The following is an 18,888-nucleotide window of genomic DNA, read 5'->3' on the forward strand; positions in this document are numbered from 1 at the left end:
AAGTGTATTGGTGGTGTACACAGTTTTGCACTTTATTGCAGGTGTAGCGAAATGCTTATGTTCCTAGCTCCAACAATGCATCAATATCTAGCAATACAATAACAATATGCACATAATCCAAAAGTAAAAAAATCAAATAAAAAGTAGAGTCTTGAGAATCCCAAAATATATGATTTTTGTCTATATGACCTCTGGTTACCCGATCAGATGATCATTATGATCATTAGAATTATAATTTTCTCACTGAAGCAAATTTGCTAAATGCAGATTTCTAGATTATTTTCCAATACATTTAAATAATGCCACTATGTTTTCATCTGATAATTGAATAATTAATAGAATCAGTAATGCAGTTGATACAAAAATCCCCGGATGTGTTTTAGATAAGCAAATGCTTTGTTTTCCCTCCAAAACACTGTAACCAACTGAGATGGTGGGTTTGGTGAGCTAAGGCTGCATGGTGCATTAAGAGGAGGTACACTACTAATAGTGGTACACTAATACTGTGCAGTAATCAGATTACTTTGATCCATTCTTTGTGTTGGTGCCTTGGTGGCCTCATGCTGAGAGGCGATGGACTCATTAATAACACTCTCATGCTGAACCAGACCCTGGAGGGAACTCTCTGCTGTAAAAATGTCCTGTCACTTTGTCAGATAATTTGCATTTAGGTTAAAGCCAGCCCCTAAATCGTATTTACCGGGAGGTCCCACTCTGCTGCGGCACAGTGCCATCAGTAAGTGTCAGATAAACCTAGTTACAGTACACTCATGCAATTAAAAGCATTCACAGTTAGATCACAATTTAAGTAACTGAATGTTTCAGTGTATACAGTAGCTATAGGGTAAATCCATTTTTAATTAAATCACTTTTTGACTACATCCCCTTTTGATTTAAACAAAACTGTCCATACATGATTGCCCATGGAAGAAGTGGTCAGAAAGGGACTTTTTGGACCTGAATGCCAAAACATTCAGGAGATAAAGATGCTCAAAGTTGACCCATTTTGCATACCCCACCCTAACATGGAGACATCCATCACTGGAAAAGATAAAGAGTTGAGTTTGATATAATTTAAAAGCTTACAAACAGGGTTGTCAAACTATTTTATTATTTATTTTTAATAACAATTATGACATTTATTTTACCTTTAACTTAAATTATCAAAAAACGCATGAACTCAGATTTGTATTTTATTTGCATATTACATTTACATTTACATTTACGTAATTTAGCAGACACTCTTATCCAGAGCGACTTACAAATTAGTGCATTCACCTTATAGCCAGTGGGATAACCACTTTACAATATGTATATATATATATATTTTTTTTTTTTTGGGGGTAAGGGGGGGGTAGAAGGATTACTTTATCCTATCCATATGTTGTAGCTTAGACCCTACTTTACATCATCTTAGGTTTTAGTGTTGTGCCGGCCATCGGTTGAGACACAACATGTTCTTGGTTAGGTGCCATTTCAATCATAGAAACAGAATTCATATAATGGACCTATTCCTTTAGACCAAAGCATTTTTGCTGGTACACCATTGACATTTTTACTTCTAATTACTACCACAAAGATGGCCGCCGGTCCACCCACTGTCGAATGTCAATTTAAATGGTCATGTCTATTATATTATCTATATTTCTATGATTTCAATAGGTTTCCTATGGAGGATTGACAGTATAATTCCCATTCAAGTCAAAGTTCTCTGATGTGTGGACCTCCAACCATCTTTGTGGTACCATTTGAAAGTTGAAATTTAAAATGTATAAAAATGTTAGTTCATTTATCAGCCAAAACATGACAAGAGCATGTTGTGTCTCAACCGATGACAGGCACAACACAAAAACCTCAGATTATGTAAAATAAGGTCTAAGCTACAACATATGCAAATATGAAAAAGTTTACGCGCTTTTAGATAAAAGAAAAAAATATATATACGTTATTTTCTTTCACCAATAAATGATAAAATAGTTTGACAACCCTCTTTGTAAGCTTTTAAATGATAATCTCAACAGTTTATATTTTCCAGTGATGAAGACATGGATGTCTCATGGCATGTTGGGGTATGCAAAATAGGTGAACTTTGACCACCTTTATCTCTTGAACGTTTTGGCATTCAGGTCCAAAAAGTAACTTTCTGAGCACTTTTCTACAATAGGCAAATATGTATGGAAGGTTTTGTTCAAGTCAAAGGGTGTGCTGTCAAAAAGTGATTGAATTCAAATGGATTTACCCTAGACAGGTAACAGATACTAGGGTTATAGTTATTACCCTACTGGAAAAGCACATAAGATTTTCCATAAAGGGTATGCACTGATAATTCAGCATAATATGCTTCCTAACCCAGGTCCCATACTTCTCGCTCACTCAAATGATAAGCTTTTGAATGGAAATGTTGCAATTTGAAAAAGCATTCACTCATCCTTTATCTGTGTGTCCTGTATGACTGACAGAGATCACAGGGAACTCGGAGGACATTCCTCTGGTGCGATGGCGGCAGCAGTGGATGGAGAACGGCACGCTGCTCTTTCACATCCACCACCAAGATGGCAGCCAGAACCTCCCTGGCCTGTCCGCCACAGACGACCCTGCCAGCGACTCTGCAGAGGAGGAGCTACGCATCCTCCACATCTCTGTCATGGTACGGTATTGTGCTGGTTGGGTGGGGCTGAGGTTGGAATGGGGGGTGTTTTTATTGTGCTGTTTGATAATGATGTTGAACAAGGATGTTACTTTCCAATTATTTGCACAGCTCTAATATAAGTATTTGAACTTGGTGCATTTCTTGGTACATGCGGACATGGTACAATGGAAGGTTTGGATTGAACAGCTACATTGATGGATGACAGATTTTTAATGTAAAGTACATCTAGACATTTTAACAAATGATTAGTCAGCTTTAGAAAAAGTATTCTAGTAGCTACTAGGTACATTTTAGAGACACTCACTGAATGTGCTGACCTTGAGTCTCGTCTGCATGTTTTGCATGCATTAGTACACAATGAAAAGGTAGACTGAAAGACGACAACATTTTCATATTCTTTCAGTTTATTTATCTATGCAACGGTGATCCGCCGGTAAACTTGTTTTCCCATCTCATATTTTCCTCCATATCTAAATGTAACATCCCTCTGGCCGTTGTTTCCCTGTTCTATTCCCCTTGCTATCTCCTTATCCTAAAAGCTGCTCGACAATACAGTCACAAATCTCTTGTGGAGGTGTGAAAGGATTAGCTTGCAGATAGGACAGACCTAGCAACAGATGGCTGCGCTGTGCTCCCGCTCCGGCCTCGCTCGCTGCAGCTTGTGGCTCAGTTGGAGGGCCGCCTCATAAATCCAGCGTTGCCTCACTTCGTCAGCTCCTTGAGGATACATTCTGCCCCGAGACACAGCCCCACCACTCTGTCTCCCACCAACCGCCACTCTCTCCCCACACCACACATGTTACTGAGCCATTTCCATTGTTACGCCATACGCCGCAGCCACCAAGATGGCTCGATGGCAGACGATTCTAGACAGGATTCTACACAGCAGTGTGGCATGTCATGCACAGTTCATTGCCAGGCCACCAGGCCCACCATGGGACAGTTTAAAGCTCTTGGATGAATGCAGTCCAACCTGAGGCTTGAAAAGAGGCCAGCTATAACTGGTGCTTTATCTCATAGAGACGCAGGTTCACTGAACTGCACCAAACTCAGTTTTGTCACCAGAAGGGGGATCGGGATTTCCCTCACCTAGTGGCCATTCAAGCTGCCATGATAAGAACTGGTGTGCTTCCTCCTCCACAAGGTGACCACAGTCTCTTTTGCTGCTCTGCCTCAACATCATCCATAATGGATGAGTTACCTTGTGTTCCATGTTCAGCCGCAGATGAGCTCCTGCAAGTCGAAACACATGTTCTCTTTTGGCTCAGAGGCAGAGGGGACAACAAGAACCCCCTAACACCTACTACTCTGCACCATCCACCACTCATGGAGCCACCCTTTTATAGAGTCACTCCTTCTGCAGGAAGACCTCTACTATGCCCATTAAATACAAAGGGAGAGTAGTCACAGCATTGGAACACCTTTGTATGTTTACAAATGCTCCAGAACATTGGTAAAGCAGCAAAGTGCAACTTTCAGTCCCCTTAATATTGGGATCTTATTTATGGTATAGATCCCTCAAACTCAACTCTGGACCTCGAAGCCAGTTCCACTGCATTTTTTTATTGTTACCCTCTAATCAGGGACTGATTTAGACCTGGGACACCAGGTGTGTGCAATTAATGATCAGGTAGAACAGAAAACCAGCAGGCTCCGGACCTCGTAGAGTAAGAGTTGAGTACCTCTGGTATAGATGGAGAGCGGAATATCATTATGCCTACACTACAGCATAAAAGGAAGACATCTCAAATATATATTTTTGAGAAGCTGTGGAATACCATTTTTTTGGGAATATTATATGAGGAGATTTGGTGTGGTAGGAAACAAGCAAATACATACAGTGGGGAAAAAAAGTATTTAGTCAGCCACCAATTGTGCAAGTTCTCCCACTTAAAAAGATGAGAGAGGCCTGTAATTTTCATCATAGGTACACGTCAACGATGACAGACAAATTGAGGAAAAAAAATCCAGAAAATCACATTGTAGGATATTTCATGAATTTATTTGCAAATTATGGTGGAAAATAAGTATTTGGTCAATAACAAAAGTTTCTCAATACTTTGTTATATACCCTTTGTTGGCAATGACACAGGTCAAATGTTTTCTGTAAGTCTTCACAAGGTTTTCACACACTGTTGCTGGTATTTTGGCCCATTCCTCCATGCAGATCTCCTCTAGAGTAGTGATGTTTTGGGGCTGTCGCTGGGCAACACGGACTTTCAACTCCCTCCAAAGATTTTCTTGGGATTGAGATCTGGAGACTGGCTAGGCCACTCCAGGACCTTGAAATGCTTCTTACGAAGCCAATGCTTCGTTGCCCGGGCGGTGTGTTTGGGATCATTGTCATGCTGAAAGACCCAGCCACGTTTCATCTTCAATGCCCTTGCTGATGGAAGGAGGTTTTCACTCAAAATCTCACGATACATGGCCCCATTAATTATTTCCTTTACACGGATCAGTCGTCCTGGTCCCTTTGCAGAAAAACAGCCCCAAAGCATGATGTATCCACCCCCATGCTTTACAGTAGGTATGGTGTTCTTTGGATGCAACTCAGCATTCTTTGTCCTCCAAACATGACGAGTTGAGTTTTTACCAAAAAGTTCTATTTTGGTTTCATCTGACCATATGACATTCTCCCAATCCTCTTCTGGATCATCCAAATGCACTCTAGCAAACTTCAGACGGGCCTGGACATGTACTGGCTGAAGCAGGGGGACACGTCTTGCACTGCAGGATTTGAGTCCCTGGCGGCGTAGTGTGTTACTGATGGTAGGCTTTGTTACTTTGGTCCCAGCTCTCTGCAGGTCATTCACCAGGTCCCCCCATGTGGTTCTGGGATTTTTGCTCACTGTTCTTGTGATCATTTTGATCCCACAGGGTGAGATCTTGCGTGGAGCCCGAGATCGAGGGAGATTATCAGTGGTCTTGTATGTCTTCCATTTCCTAATAATTGCTCCCACAGTTGATTTTTTCAAACCAAGCTGCTTACCTATTACAGATTCAGTCTTCCCAGCCTGGTGCAGGTCTACAATTTTGTTTCTGGTGTCCTTTGACAGCTCTTTGGTCTTGGCCATAGTGGAGTTTGGAGTGTGACTGTTTGAGGTTGTGGACAGGTGTCTTTTATACTGATAACAAGTTCAAACAGGTGCCATTAATACAGGTAACGAGTGGAGGACAGAGGAGCCTCTTAAAGAAGAAGTTACAGGTCTGTGAGAGCCAGAAATCTTGCTTGTTTGTAGGTGACCAAATACTTATTTTCCACCATAATTTGCAAATAAATTCATAAAAAATCCTACAATGTGATTTTCTGGATTTTTTTTCCTCAATTTGTCTGTCATAGTTGACGTGTACCTATGATGAAAATTACAGGCCTCTCTCATCTTTTTAAGTGGGAGAACTTGCACAATTGGTGGCTGACTAAATACTTTTTTTCCCCACTGTAGCTCTTAGGGACTCGTATGGCTCATCTTCTGTATACCACCCCTACCTTGTCACAAAACAACTGATTGGCTCAAACGCATTAAGACGGAAAGAAATTCCACAAATTAACTTTTAAGGAGGCACATCTGTTAATTGAAATGCATTCCAGGTGACTACATCATGAAGCTGGTTGAGAGAATGTCAAGAGTGTGCAAATCTGTCATCAAGGCAAAGGTTGGCTATTTGAATCTCAAATATAAAATATATTTTGATTTGTTTAACACATTTTTTTGGTTACTACATGATTCCACATGTGTTATTTCATAGTTTTTATGTCTTCACTATTATTCTACAATGTAGAAAATAGTAAAAATAAAGAAAAACCCTTGAATGAGTAGGTGTTCTAAAAATTTTGACCGGTAGTGTATATTGGAGGAGAAGCAAAACATATAAGACTTAGGGCTCTATTCAATCTGTATTGCTGATGCGTTACAGATTGCGTAGATCAACATTTTAAGGTAATTTCCGATTGAGCTGACATATACTGCGTTTACCATGAATGCGGTCTCCGCTAACGCGCTGTAACACTGAACTTCCGCATACGGATTGAATAGAGCACTTACACTATGGAGTTTAGATGTATTATTTCAGGAAGAACACTGGGGACGTGTCAGAGAACATTGGGGACTTGTCTGAGACCTTAATCCAATATAAACAGTGACCGATACAGCGCATGAGCCATAAGAGTCGCTAAGAGCTATGTATTTGCTTGTTTCCTACCACACCAAATCTCCTCATATAATATTCAATAATTTTTTTGTATTCCACAGCTTCTCAAAAATATATTTGGGATGACTTCTTTTGATGCTGCAGTGTAGGCATAACGATATTGTAAGGGAAACGAAAACAGGCTACGTTTTGCAGTAGTCCTTTAGAATAATGTAAAACATATCCTTGACTCTATCCGAGTTGATGAGTGAAACAAACTATGCAAGTCAGCCTGCGCAGCCAGCCCATCGAAACGACACCTAAACTATACCCAAACTAATTTCACAAATAGGAAGAGTAACCTTATAGACAAGATTAAATTCACAATAATCTGATGAGTGACAATATTAGGCCTATCAGTTGTCAAATTATACATGAAGAGATGGGTGCATCTTGTAATTGACAGATGCAGGGAAAGGAGCATCACTTTATCAAATCCTCCTTTTACATTTGACATTTTAGTCATTTAGCAGACACTCTTATCCAGAGCGACTTACAGTTAGTGAGTGCATACATTTTTAAATTTTTCAGAGTCACATGCATGTAAAAATATTTGGATTTCTATATAGTATCTGTCACGGGTGCTGAAGGTGGGTGTGGTGCAGGAATCAAGCGCAGGATGCAGAAACTAAGTCCAAAAGACTTTAGTGAAATATACACGTAGTACACGAGCCCAACAAGCCCGGAGGCGAAATAAGGCGCACACAGGCGTCAAACAAAAGGCGCACTAACATGTGCGAAAAAACCTCTCCAAACAACGGAGGGAAACACGTAGCTCAGAACACCAAACAGAAGCGTAATCACACACAACACCTGACACACACAACGAGAACTAAATAGGACACTAATGAAGACTAACTAGAAACAGGTGTACAACATCAAGACAAAACCAAACGAACATGAAACATAGATCGGTGGCAGCTAGTACTCCGGGGACGACGACCGCCTAAACCTGCCCGAGCAAGGAGGAGGAGCAGCCTCGGCCGAAACCGTGACAGTACCCCCCCCCCTTGACGCGCGGCTCCAGCCGTGCGCCGACCCCGGCCTCGGGGACGACCAGGAGGACGCGGAGCAGGGCGCGCGGGATGGCCCCGGTGGAACTCCGACAGGAGAGACGGGTCTAGGATGTCCCTCCGCGGCACCCAGCACAGCTCCTCCGGGCGGTACCCCTCCCACTCCACGAGATACTGGAGACCCCCCATCCGGCGTCTTGAGTCCAAGATGGACCGAACGGTGTACGCCGGAGCCCCCTCGATGTCCAGTGGGGGCGGAGGAGTCTCTCCTATCTCACCTTCCTGGAGTGGACCAGCTACCACCAAGAGACACATGGAACGAGGGGTTAATATTCTTATATTCAATAGGCAGATGTAACCTATAACACACCTCGTTCAATCTTCTCAGGACTTTAAAAGGCCCCACAAACCGCCGACCCAGCTTCCGGCAGGGCAGGCGGAGGGGCAGGTTTCTGGTTGAGAGCCAGACTCGATCTCCGGGTGCGTACACCGGCCCCTCACTGCGGTGGAGATCGGCGCTCGCCTTGTGTCGACGGATGGCCCGCTGCAGGTGGACGTGTGCAGCGTTCCACGTCTCCTCCGAGCGCTTCATCCAATCATCCACCGCAGGGGCCTCGGTCTGGCTCTGCTGCCAAGGTGCCAGAACCGGCTGGTAACCTAACACGCATTGGAAGGGGGTTAGGTTGGTAGAGGAGTGGCGGAGAGAGTTCTGGGCCATCTCGGCCCAGGGAATATACCGAGCCCACTCCTCCGGCCGGTCCTGGCAATACGACCTCAGAAACCTACCCACATCCTGGTTGACTCGTTCTACCTGCCCATTGCTCTCCTGGTGGTACCCCGAGGTAAGGCTCACCGAGACCCCCAAACGCTCCATGAACGCTCTCCAGACTCGGCAGGTAAACTGGGGGCCTCGATCAGACACTATATCGATGCACTGTCCGGCCAATACCCGGATGTCCAGAGGAGGGTGACGTGTGAGCCCAGTAAATGAGTTGATCCCGAACCTCGAGCGGAACGTACCTCCGACCCACAGGACACTGTGGAGGGCTGGGGTCGGCACGCAACGCCCGCTCGATTTCAGCATCGACCTCCCACACAACCGGTGCCACAAGACAAGACGCCGGTAGTATGGGAGTAGGCTCAACGGACCTCTCCTCCGTGTCATACCGCCGGGACAGCGCATCTGCCTTACCGTTCTGGGACCCAGGGATGTACGTGATTTTAAATACGAACCTGGCGAGAAACATACTCCATCGAGCCTGGCAAGGGTTCAGTCTCCTCGCTGCCCGGATGTACTCCAGGTTCCGATGGTCAGTCAAAATGAGGAAAGGGTGTTGAGCCCCCTCAAGCCAATGCCTCCACACCTTAAGGGCCTGAACTACAGCTAACAGCTCCCTGTCCCCGACGTCATAATTTCGCTCCGCCGGGCTGAGCTTTTTAGAGTAAAAAGCACAGGGGCGGAGTTTAGGTGGCGTGCCGGACCGTTGAGAGAGTACGGCCCCTATACCGGCCTCAGACGCGTCCACCTCGACCTGAAAGGGTAAGGCGGGGTCCGGATGCGCCAGCACCGGAGCCGACGTAAACAGGTCCTTCAGTCTCCCAAAGGCCCTGTCCGCCTCAGCTGACCACTGCAGGCGCACCGGACCCCCTTTCAGAAGGGACGTGATGGGAGCTGCCACCTGTCCAAAACCCCGGATAAACCTCCGGTAGTAATTCGCAAAGCCCAAGAACTGCTGCACCTCTTTGACAGAGGTTGGGGTTTGCCAATTACGCACGGCTGACACACGGTCCACCTCCATTCTCACCCCTGACGCGGACAACCGATAACCCAAAAAGGAGACCGACTCCTGGAAAAACAGACATTTCTCTGCCTTGACATACAGGTCGTGCTCCAACAGCCTCCTCAATACACGACGCACCAGGACTATATGCTCGGCTCGGGTAGACGAGTACACTAGAATGTCATCAATGTACACGACCACCCCTTGCCCCTGCATATCCCGGAAAATCTCATCCACGAAGGATTGGAAGACTGATGGAGCATTCATCAACCCGTATGGCATGACGAGATACTCGAAATGACCCGACGTGGTACTAAACGCTGTTTTCCATTCGTCGCCCTCCCTAATGCGCACCAAGTTATACGCGCTCCTGAGATCCAGTTTTGTGAAAAACCGCGCTCCGTGCAATGACTCCGTCATGGTCGCAATCAGAGGGAGTGGATAACTGTATTTCACAGTAATCTGATTGAGACCACGGTAATCAATGCACGGGCGCAACCCTCCATCTTTTTTCTTCACAAAAAAGAAGCTAGAGGAGGCGGGAGAAGTGGAGGGCCGTATGTAACCCTGTCTCAAAAATTTGGCTATGTAAGTTTCCATAGCTTTTCTCTCCTCTTGAGACAAAGGATACACGTGGCTCCGTGGGAGCGCTGCTCCTGCCTGGAGATCAATCGCACAATCCCCCTGTCTATGAGGAGGCAACTGCGTCGCCCTAGCTTTACTAAACACGATAGCCAAATCCCCATATTCAGGCGGAATGTGCAGTGCGGGCACTTGGTTTGGACTTTCCACCGAAGTCGCCCCCACGGAAACACCCAGACATCGCCCCTCACACTGAGCAGACCACCCATTGAGAGCTCTCTGTTGCCACGAAATGGCAGGGTTATGGGTACTTAACCAGGGAATTCCCAGCACCACCGGGTACGCAGGAGAGTCAATCAGATATAGCTGTATTGTCTCCTCATGACCCCCCTGCGCACACATCCTAAGTGGCGCTGTGATCTCCCTAATCAACCCCGACCCCAACGGGCGGCTATCTAAAGCATGAACGGGAAAAGGCTTGTTTAAATCTAAACAAAACTTCCGATCAACAAAATTCCCAGCTGCGCCTGAATCTACTAGCGCCTTATGCTGGGAATGAGGTGCAACCTGTGGAAAACAAACAGGTATACAAAAGTGCGCAACAGAGAGCTCTGGGTAAGTGGGGTGTCTACTCACCTGGGACATGCTCCTCCAGCGACTCAGGTGTGGCTGTTGCTCCTGCTGATTCCATTAATTAAGGTGTGTGATTCTGTCACGGGTGCTGAAGGTGGGTGTGGTGCAGGAATCAAGCGCAGGACGCAGAAACTAAGTCCAAAAGACTTTAGTGAAATATACACGTAGTACACGAGCCCAACAAGCCCGGAGGCGAAATAAGGCGCACACAGGCGTCAAACAAAAGGCGCACTAACATGTGCGAAAAAACCTCTCCAAACAACGGAGGGAAACACGTAGCTCATAACACCAAACAGAAGCGTAATCACACACAACACCTGACACACACAACGAGAACTAAATAGGACACTAATGAAGACTAACTAGAAACAGGTGTACAACATCAAGACAAAACCAAACGAACATGAAACATAGATCGGTGGCAGCTAGTACTCCGGGAACGACGACCGCCGAAACCTGCCCGAGCAAGGAGGAGGAGCAGCCTCGGCCGAAACCGTGACAGTATCAGAAAGAGCATATTCTGCAGTTTCTATGACACTTACCTTTGTCAATTAACTCTCAACATTCAAGAGGTGCAGAACTATTTCAAAATTTCACTTTTTTCAAGAATATCCGTGCTGTCCGTGCATTCAGCACATAACCACTCGCGCAGCAGCATTGATCTGGCTACTAAGCAAAAACTAGTAACATAATACAATTTAAATATGCTATTCTGTCGTCAATGGGCGATAGAAACCAGATAGAAACTGATAACGATAATGTGACTTCAATTAACTGGATGATGAGGAGGGTGAAGAGTGTCATTGAATGTTATTGATCTGAATGATGAGGGTGAAGAGGATGATTGAATTTAGAACAATAGTGTAATGATGGTGAAGAATTGTGGGCGTTGTGGGCCGTCTAATTATTTGATTATGAAAGGCTGGAAATGGTATATAATTTCCTCTCGGAGAGTCAAATCAGACACTGAGTACAACATACGATGTGTATAGTTCACAATGGCAAGCTAAACCAAACGAATGGACACACTGACAGCATTGCAAATGCTGCTGAATTTAGATGAGTTGGAGTCGGATGGAGGATCGGATATTGAGCTTGAAATTGACGTTGCTGATGAAGTCTTCATCTGCTTCTGATGTTGACTTCGAGCCTCCGCCTCTGATGCCTGAGCCTCGCGTAGAAAAACCGGAAAAGTGCCAACTGAGATGGTGATCCCAACTACCACGGTGAGACAGGAGTCTGGGAGGGATGGCACGGTTTGGGTAGAAAAGATTGACAAGTGTATGTCACATGCAGATGTTGCAGCACATCAGAGATTGTACTGTTGCTCATGCGCACAGAAAAGGACATGTCTATGGATGAACTCAAAGCATTTATTGCACTCTTGTACTGTATGTCCGCATACGGTGGAAAGAGCATGGATGTTGAGTCATTTTCGTCTGATAGGTATGGGGTGGACTTTTTCCGAGAGACCATGCCACGCAACCGCTTCAGAGAGATTATTCTACACCTGCGGCAGGTGCACACAAAACAAGGCCCATGAAAACTGTGTTCAATGCAACCGATTTGTTTGTGGGGCTTGCTCACACAAAGCCCCGAAGCTGTGTGCTGACTGTGGACCCGTAGACCAGATTGATTCATGCATAAAGGCACACGTATAAGGGCACAATACAGTGTCCGGTACAATCAACAAATTACTTAATTACTGTAACTCTATTACTAATCGAATATACAAATAAAGTTGATCCAATGGATTACATTGTAATGTTTTTATTGTAAGTGAACAGAAAGTAGGATATAGGTGTCACGGTTTCGGCCGAGGCTGCTCCTCCTCCTTGCTCGGGCAGGCTTCGGCGGTCGTCGTCCCCGGAGTACTAGCTGCCATCGTTGTATGTTATCAATGTTTGTTTGGTTTTGTCTTCCTTGTACACCTGTTTCCTTTTAGTGTTCATTATGTCCCCTATAAGTTTCTCGTTTTGTTTGTCGTGTGTTGTGTGTAATTGATCCGCCTGTCATTAGGTGCCGTTGATTTTGCGCCATAGTTTTGAGTACAGACGCACGTGTTGCGTATTCTGTTTGTATTTTGGTGTTTTGCGCACTGTTGCGTAATCGCTCGCCTCCGGGTAGTAGAGGCCCGTTAGTTTGTATTTCGTCGTAAGTAAAGTCTGTTGGACGAAGCTTCTGTGTCCTGCGCCTGACTCCTACACCACATCCACATCAGCGCCTGACAGAATTACACACCATTCATGGAGTCAGCAGGAGCAGCAGCAGCACCCGAGTCGCTGGAGGAGCGCGTCAGCGGGCAGGACGACAGGATCCTTCAACTCGGATCCGCCCTGCAGGACGTGATCAACACTCTGCACCGATGGGAGACCAGAGGAGTGCCCACACCACCTCCGACCTTACCACCACCATCGGTCAGTCCACCCATCCAAGCTCCAGAATCCAGTGGGATTCGGCTCTCGCTCCCGAGGGCGTATGATGGCGCAACAGCCGGGTGTCAGGGGTTCCTCCTGCAGGTGGAACTCTACCTGGCCACCATACACCCGGCGCCCTCGGGATACGAGAGCGTTTCCGCCCTCATCTCCTGTCTCTCCGGCAAGGCGTTGGAGTGGGCCAACGCCGAATGGAGGGGAATAGACGCCGCCACCATCACCTACGCGGAGTTCTCCCGCCGCTTCAGGGCAGTGTTCGACCATCCACCTGAGGGGAAAGCGGCGGGGGAGCGTCTATTCCACCTCCGACAGGGGAAGAGGAGCGCACAGGAGTTCGCCCTGGAATTCCGGACTCTAGCGGCGGATGCGGGGTGGAATGAGTGGGCCCTCATCGACCACTATCGATGCAGTCTACGGGAGGACGTTCGGAGAGAGCTGGCCTGCAGGGACACCAACCTATCGTTCGACCAGTTGGTGGACATGTCCATCCGTCTCGACACCCTGCTGGCCACCCGCGGACGTCCCGAGTGGGGGCCGTCCATTCCATCCTCCAGCACCTCCGAGCCGAGCCCTATGGAGCTCGGGGGTGCTGGCGCTAGAGAGAGGAGGAGAGGGAGCCCGAGGGGGGCCGTCCCCTGCACCAACTGTGGCCGTGGAGGGCACACTGCGGCTAGGTGCTGGGGAGGGTCTCCAGGGGGACGGGACAACAGGCCACGCGCTGGGGAGTCCTTCCAGGTGAGTAGGCGCCCCACTTACCCAGAGCTCTCTGTTGTTCACTTATGTATACCTGTAAGATTTCCACAGGTTGCACCTCATTCCCAGCATAAGGCGCTAGTAGATTCAGGCGCAGCTGGGAATTTTGTTGATCGGAATTTTTGTGTAAAGTTAGGGATTCCCCTCCTTCCTGTTGATGCTCCCTTCCCTGTCCATGCACTAGATAGCCGTCCGTTGGGATCGGGGTTGATTAGAGAGGTCACAGCACCACTTAGGATGAGTACGCAGGGGGGTCATGAGGAAACGATTCAGTTATATCTGATCGACTCTCCTGCGTATCCAGTGGTGCTGGGGCTTCCCTGGTTGATTACCCATAATCCCTCCATTTCGTGGCAACAGAGGGCTCTCAAGGAGTGGTCTGCCCAGTGTGTGGGGCGATGTCTAGGTGTTTCCGTGGGGGCGACCTCGGTGGAGAGTCCGAACCAAGTGCCCGCAATGCACATTCCCCCTGAGTATGAGGATGTAGCACTCGTGTTTAGCAAGACGAGGGCGACGCGGTTGCCTCCTCATAGACAGGGGGATTGTGCGATAGACCTCCAGGCAGGAGCAGCGCTTCCGCGGAGCCATGTGTATCCTCTGTCTCAAGAGGAGAAGGGGGCTATGGAGACATACATAGCCGAGTCTCTGAGACAGGGTTACATACGGCCCTCCACTTCCCCTGCGTCCTCTAGCTTCTTTTTTGTGAAGAAGAAGGATGGAGGGTTGCGCCCGTGTATTGATTACCGTAGTCTCAATCAGATCACTGTGAAATACAGTTATCCACTCCCTCTGATTGCGACTATGATGGAATCATTACACGGAGCGCGTTTCTTCACAAAACTGGATCTCAGGAGCGCCTACAACTTGGTGCGCATTAGGGAGGGCGATGAATGGAAGACAGCATTTAGTACCACCTCGGGTCATTACGAGTATCTCGTCATGCCATACGGGTTGATGAATGCTCCTTCAGTCTTCCAATCCTTTGTGGACGAGATCTTCCGGGACATGCAGGGGCAAGGTGTGGTCGTGTACATTGATGACATTCTAGTGTACTCTTCTACCCGAGCCGAGCATGTAGCCCTGGTGCGCCGAGTGTTGGGGAGGCTGTTGGAGCACGACCTGTATGTCAAGGCAGAGAAATGTCTGTTTTTCCAGGAGTCTGTCTCCTTTTTGGGTTATCGGTTGTCCGCGTCAGGGGTGAGGATGGAGGTTGACTGTGTGTCAGCCGTGCGTAATTGGCAAACCCCAACCACGGTTAAAGAGGTGCAGCAGTTCTTGGGTTTCGGCCGAGGCTGCTCCTCCTCCTTGCTCGGGCAGGCTTCGGCGGTCGTCGTCCCCGGAGTACTAGCTGCCACCGTTGTATGTTATCGATGTTTGTTTGGTTTTGTCTTCCTTGTACACCTGTTTCCTTTTAGTGTTCATTATGTCCCCTATAAGTTTCTCGTTTTGTTTGTCGTGTGTTGTGTGTAATTGTTCCGCCTGTCATTAGGTGCCGTTGATTTTGCTCCATAGTTTTGAGTACAGACACACGTGTTGCGTATTCTGTTTGTATTTTGGTGTTTTGCGCACTGTTGCGTAATCGCTCGCCTCCGGGTAGTAGAGGCCCGTTAGTTTGTATTTCGTCGTAAGTAAAGTCTGTTGGACGAAGCTTCTGTGTCCCGTGCCTGACTCCTACACCACATCCACACCAGCACCTGACAATAGGCCTACGTTTTTTCTAGGAATTTGTAGAATTATACAAACCATATCCTTTACTCTATCTAAACAAATACCTATTTTATTTTTATTTATTTATTTGATAGATTTCCACTAATATTTCTTAATGTAATTAATCCTTTACAATAGTTGATGCACTATTTATCAAGGGTTGGTGCTTATGTTTGTGCACCTTGCGGGTTGATATGCATCTGATGCATATGCTAAAGAGGACATCTGGCAACGTTCTTAACATTCTCTAGCGGGTACTTATAGGCTGAAAGACCAGGCAGTTCTAGTGTTAATTATTGTTTTGTGGCACATACATTTATTTTCTTTTGTGTGTTTCATAAGCATACTATAGCCAGGCACAAAGTTGGGCGCATAGGCTATTTATTGTGCTTTAATTGACGACCGAACAGCAAGTGTTGACTAGCTTATAAAAGATGTCAAACTGACATGGTATCGCATTGGGACATGTAAACCAAAGATCTTGTTTGTATTTTCCTAGGATTCGAAGCTGTCGAGACTTGCCAATGACCGCTAAAGTGACTCGTCAGTGTAGCCTAGTGATGGGTTGTTCGTGAACGAACAGCTCTTTTTGAACTGATCTTTTAGTTGAAGGGAATTGTTCATTTGGCTCCACTAAGTTGCATATTGGTAGGCTACTACAGTTTTTTTTGTTGTTGTACTTTTACCCCTTTTTCTCCCCAATTGGTAGTTACAGTCTTGTCCCATCGCTGCAACGCCTCTACGCACTCAGGAGAGGCGAAGGTCGAGTGCCATGGGTCCTCCGAAACACCACCCTGCCAAGCCGCACTGCTTCTTGACACACTGCTCACTTAACCCGGAAGCCAGCCGCACCAATGTGTCGGAGGAAACACCGTCAAGCTGGCAACTGAAGTCAGCTTGCAGGTACCTGGCCTGCCACAATGAGTTGCTAGAGCGTGATGGGACAAGGAAATCCCAGCCAGCCAAACCCTCCCCTAACCCGGACGACGCTGGGCCAATTGTGCGCCGCCTCATGGGTCTCCCGGTAATGGCCGGCCGTGACACAGCCTGGGATCGAACCCATGTCTGTAGTGACACCTCAAGCACCGCGATGCTGTGCCTTAGACCGCTGCGCCACTTGGGAGGCCCTGGCTACTACTGCTTTTTGCCGATTATCTGCAGATAAATTATGCAAAAATGTGATGAATATTTTGAATCCTCACTGCAGAACAATAGGAAGTGGAGAGAGAGCATCATTCTGTGTCACACCCTGGCTCTGGGACTCATTATGTTGAGCCAGGGTGTGTTCATTCTATGTGTTCTGTTTCTATGTTGGGTGTTCTAGGTTGTCTGTTTCTATGTTTGCCTGTGTGACTCCCAATCAGAGGCAACGAGTGTCAGCTGTCGGCTGGTTGTCTCTGATTGGGAGCCATATTTAACTGTCTGTGTTTCACTTTGTGTTTGTGGGTTTTTGTTCCGTGTCGGTATTTGTTTACCATGGACTTCACGAGTCGTGTTTTGTTTGGTATACTTTAACTAATTAAAGTCATGTTTGTTTCACACGCTGCGCCTTGGTCTACTCACTCCTACGACGATCGTGACAGAAAAACCCACCGTAAAAAGGACCAAGCAGCGTGTCCAGGAGCAGGCAGACTGGACATGGGAGGAAGCGCCAGGAAAGGAGATGGAGAGGCTGGCGATGGCCCAGGTGGGCAAAGTGTGGTCCTGGGAGGACATGCTCGGGGGCAAGGGACCTTGGGGTAGGATTAAGGCCCTGGCGAGAGAGGAGCAGCGGCGTCAGCAGTGCCATCGTCGGACGGACGAGAGGCACCCCCAATAATTTTTTAGGGGGGGGCACACGGCATGGGCGACTGGGCAGCAGGAGGCTGCCACAGGGGCGAAATGGGAGACGAGGAGAGAAGGCCACCGGGTTACGGGAGCCATTGGCGAGAGGAGGGAAGGAAGTTGTAGAGGCACGGCGAGAGGTACTGAGGTGTATTGCCAGTCCGGTCCGGCCCGTTCCTGATCCCCGTTTAAGGCCAGTGGTGTGTGTTCCCAGTACGGTCCGGCCTGTTCCTGCTCCACGCACCAAGCCTACGGTGTGCGTCGCCAGCCCTGTCCGGCCTGTCCCTGCTCCACGCACCAAGCCTACGGTGTGCGTCGCCAGCCCTGCCCGGCCTGTTCCTGCTCCACGCACCAAGCCTACGGTGTGCGTCGACAGCCCAGCCCGGCCTGTCCCTGCTCCACGCACCAAACCTACGGTGTGCGTCGCCAGCCCAGCCCGGCCTGTTCCTGCTCCACGCACCAAGCCTACGGTGTGCGTCGCCAGCCCTGCCCGGCCTGTCCCTGCTCCACGCACCAAGCCTACGGTGTGCGTCGCCAGCCCTGTCCGGCCTGTCCCTGCTCCACGCACCAAGCCTACGGTGTGCGTCGTCAGCCCAGCCCGGCCTGTCCCTGCTCCACGCACCAAGCCTACGGGGTGCGTCGCCAGCCCGGCCCGGCCTGTCCCTGCTCCACGCACCAAGTCTACGGTGCGCGTCGCCAGCCCGGTCCGGCCTGTTCCTGCCACTCGCACCAAGTCTACGGTGCGCGTTGCCAGCCCGGCCCGGCCCGTTCCTGCCACTCGCACCAAGCCAGGGGTGCGAGTCGTCAGTCCGGCACAACCCGTGCCTGGGTCATTGGTGCCAATTCAGGTACCGCTCAACTGCTCCACTAAGGAGCTGAAGCCTATCGCTCCTGCTACGTCCAGGTCAGCTCCAGCCAGCGGAGCCAGACTGGACCAGGGGCGCTATGGGGGGTTCATTGGAGGGTGGTGGTCAAGGCCGGAGGCAGAACCGCCGCCGAGGAGGTATGCCCGCCCAGCCCTCCCCTGTTTTGCTTTAGTTGAGGCGCGGTCGCAGTCCGCGCCTTTAGGGGGGGGTACTGTCACACCCTGGCTCTGGGACTCATTATGTTGAGCCAGGGTGTGTTCATTCTATGTGTTCTGTTTCTATGTTGGGTGTTCTAGGTTGTCTGTTTCTATGTTTGCCTGTGTGACTCCCAATCAGAGGCAACGAGTGTCAGCTGTCGGCTGGTTGTCTCTGATTGGGAGCCATATTTAACTGTCTGTGTTTCACTTTGTGTTTGTGGGTTTTTGTTCCGTGTCTGTATTTGTTTACCATGGACTT

The 18,888-nt window shown here is 48.1% G+C and overlaps 1 protein-coding gene across 9 annotated transcripts in view; it reads left to right on the plus strand.

Annotated features, from left to right (window-relative positions):
- Positions 1 to 18,888, plus strand: part of LOC121535208 (astrotactin-1) — a 304,191-nt gene that overhangs the window by 38,060 nt on the left and 247,243 nt on the right. For all 9 annotated transcript variants that reach the window (XM_041842034.1, XM_041842037.1, XM_041842035.1 and 6 more), the window contains exon 2: positions 2,460 to 2,647. In XM_041842034.1, the coding sequence (XP_041697968.1) occupies positions 2,460 to 2,647 (188 nt within the window). The remainder of the gene's footprint in view (positions 1 to 2,459; positions 2,648 to 18,888) is intronic.

Source organism: Coregonus clupeaformis, chromosome 21 (assembly GCF_020615455.1).
Source record: "Coregonus clupeaformis isolate EN_2021a chromosome 21, ASM2061545v1, whole genome shotgun sequence".
Taxonomy (NCBI): Eukaryota; Metazoa; Chordata; class Actinopteri; order Salmoniformes; family Salmonidae; genus Coregonus; species Coregonus clupeaformis.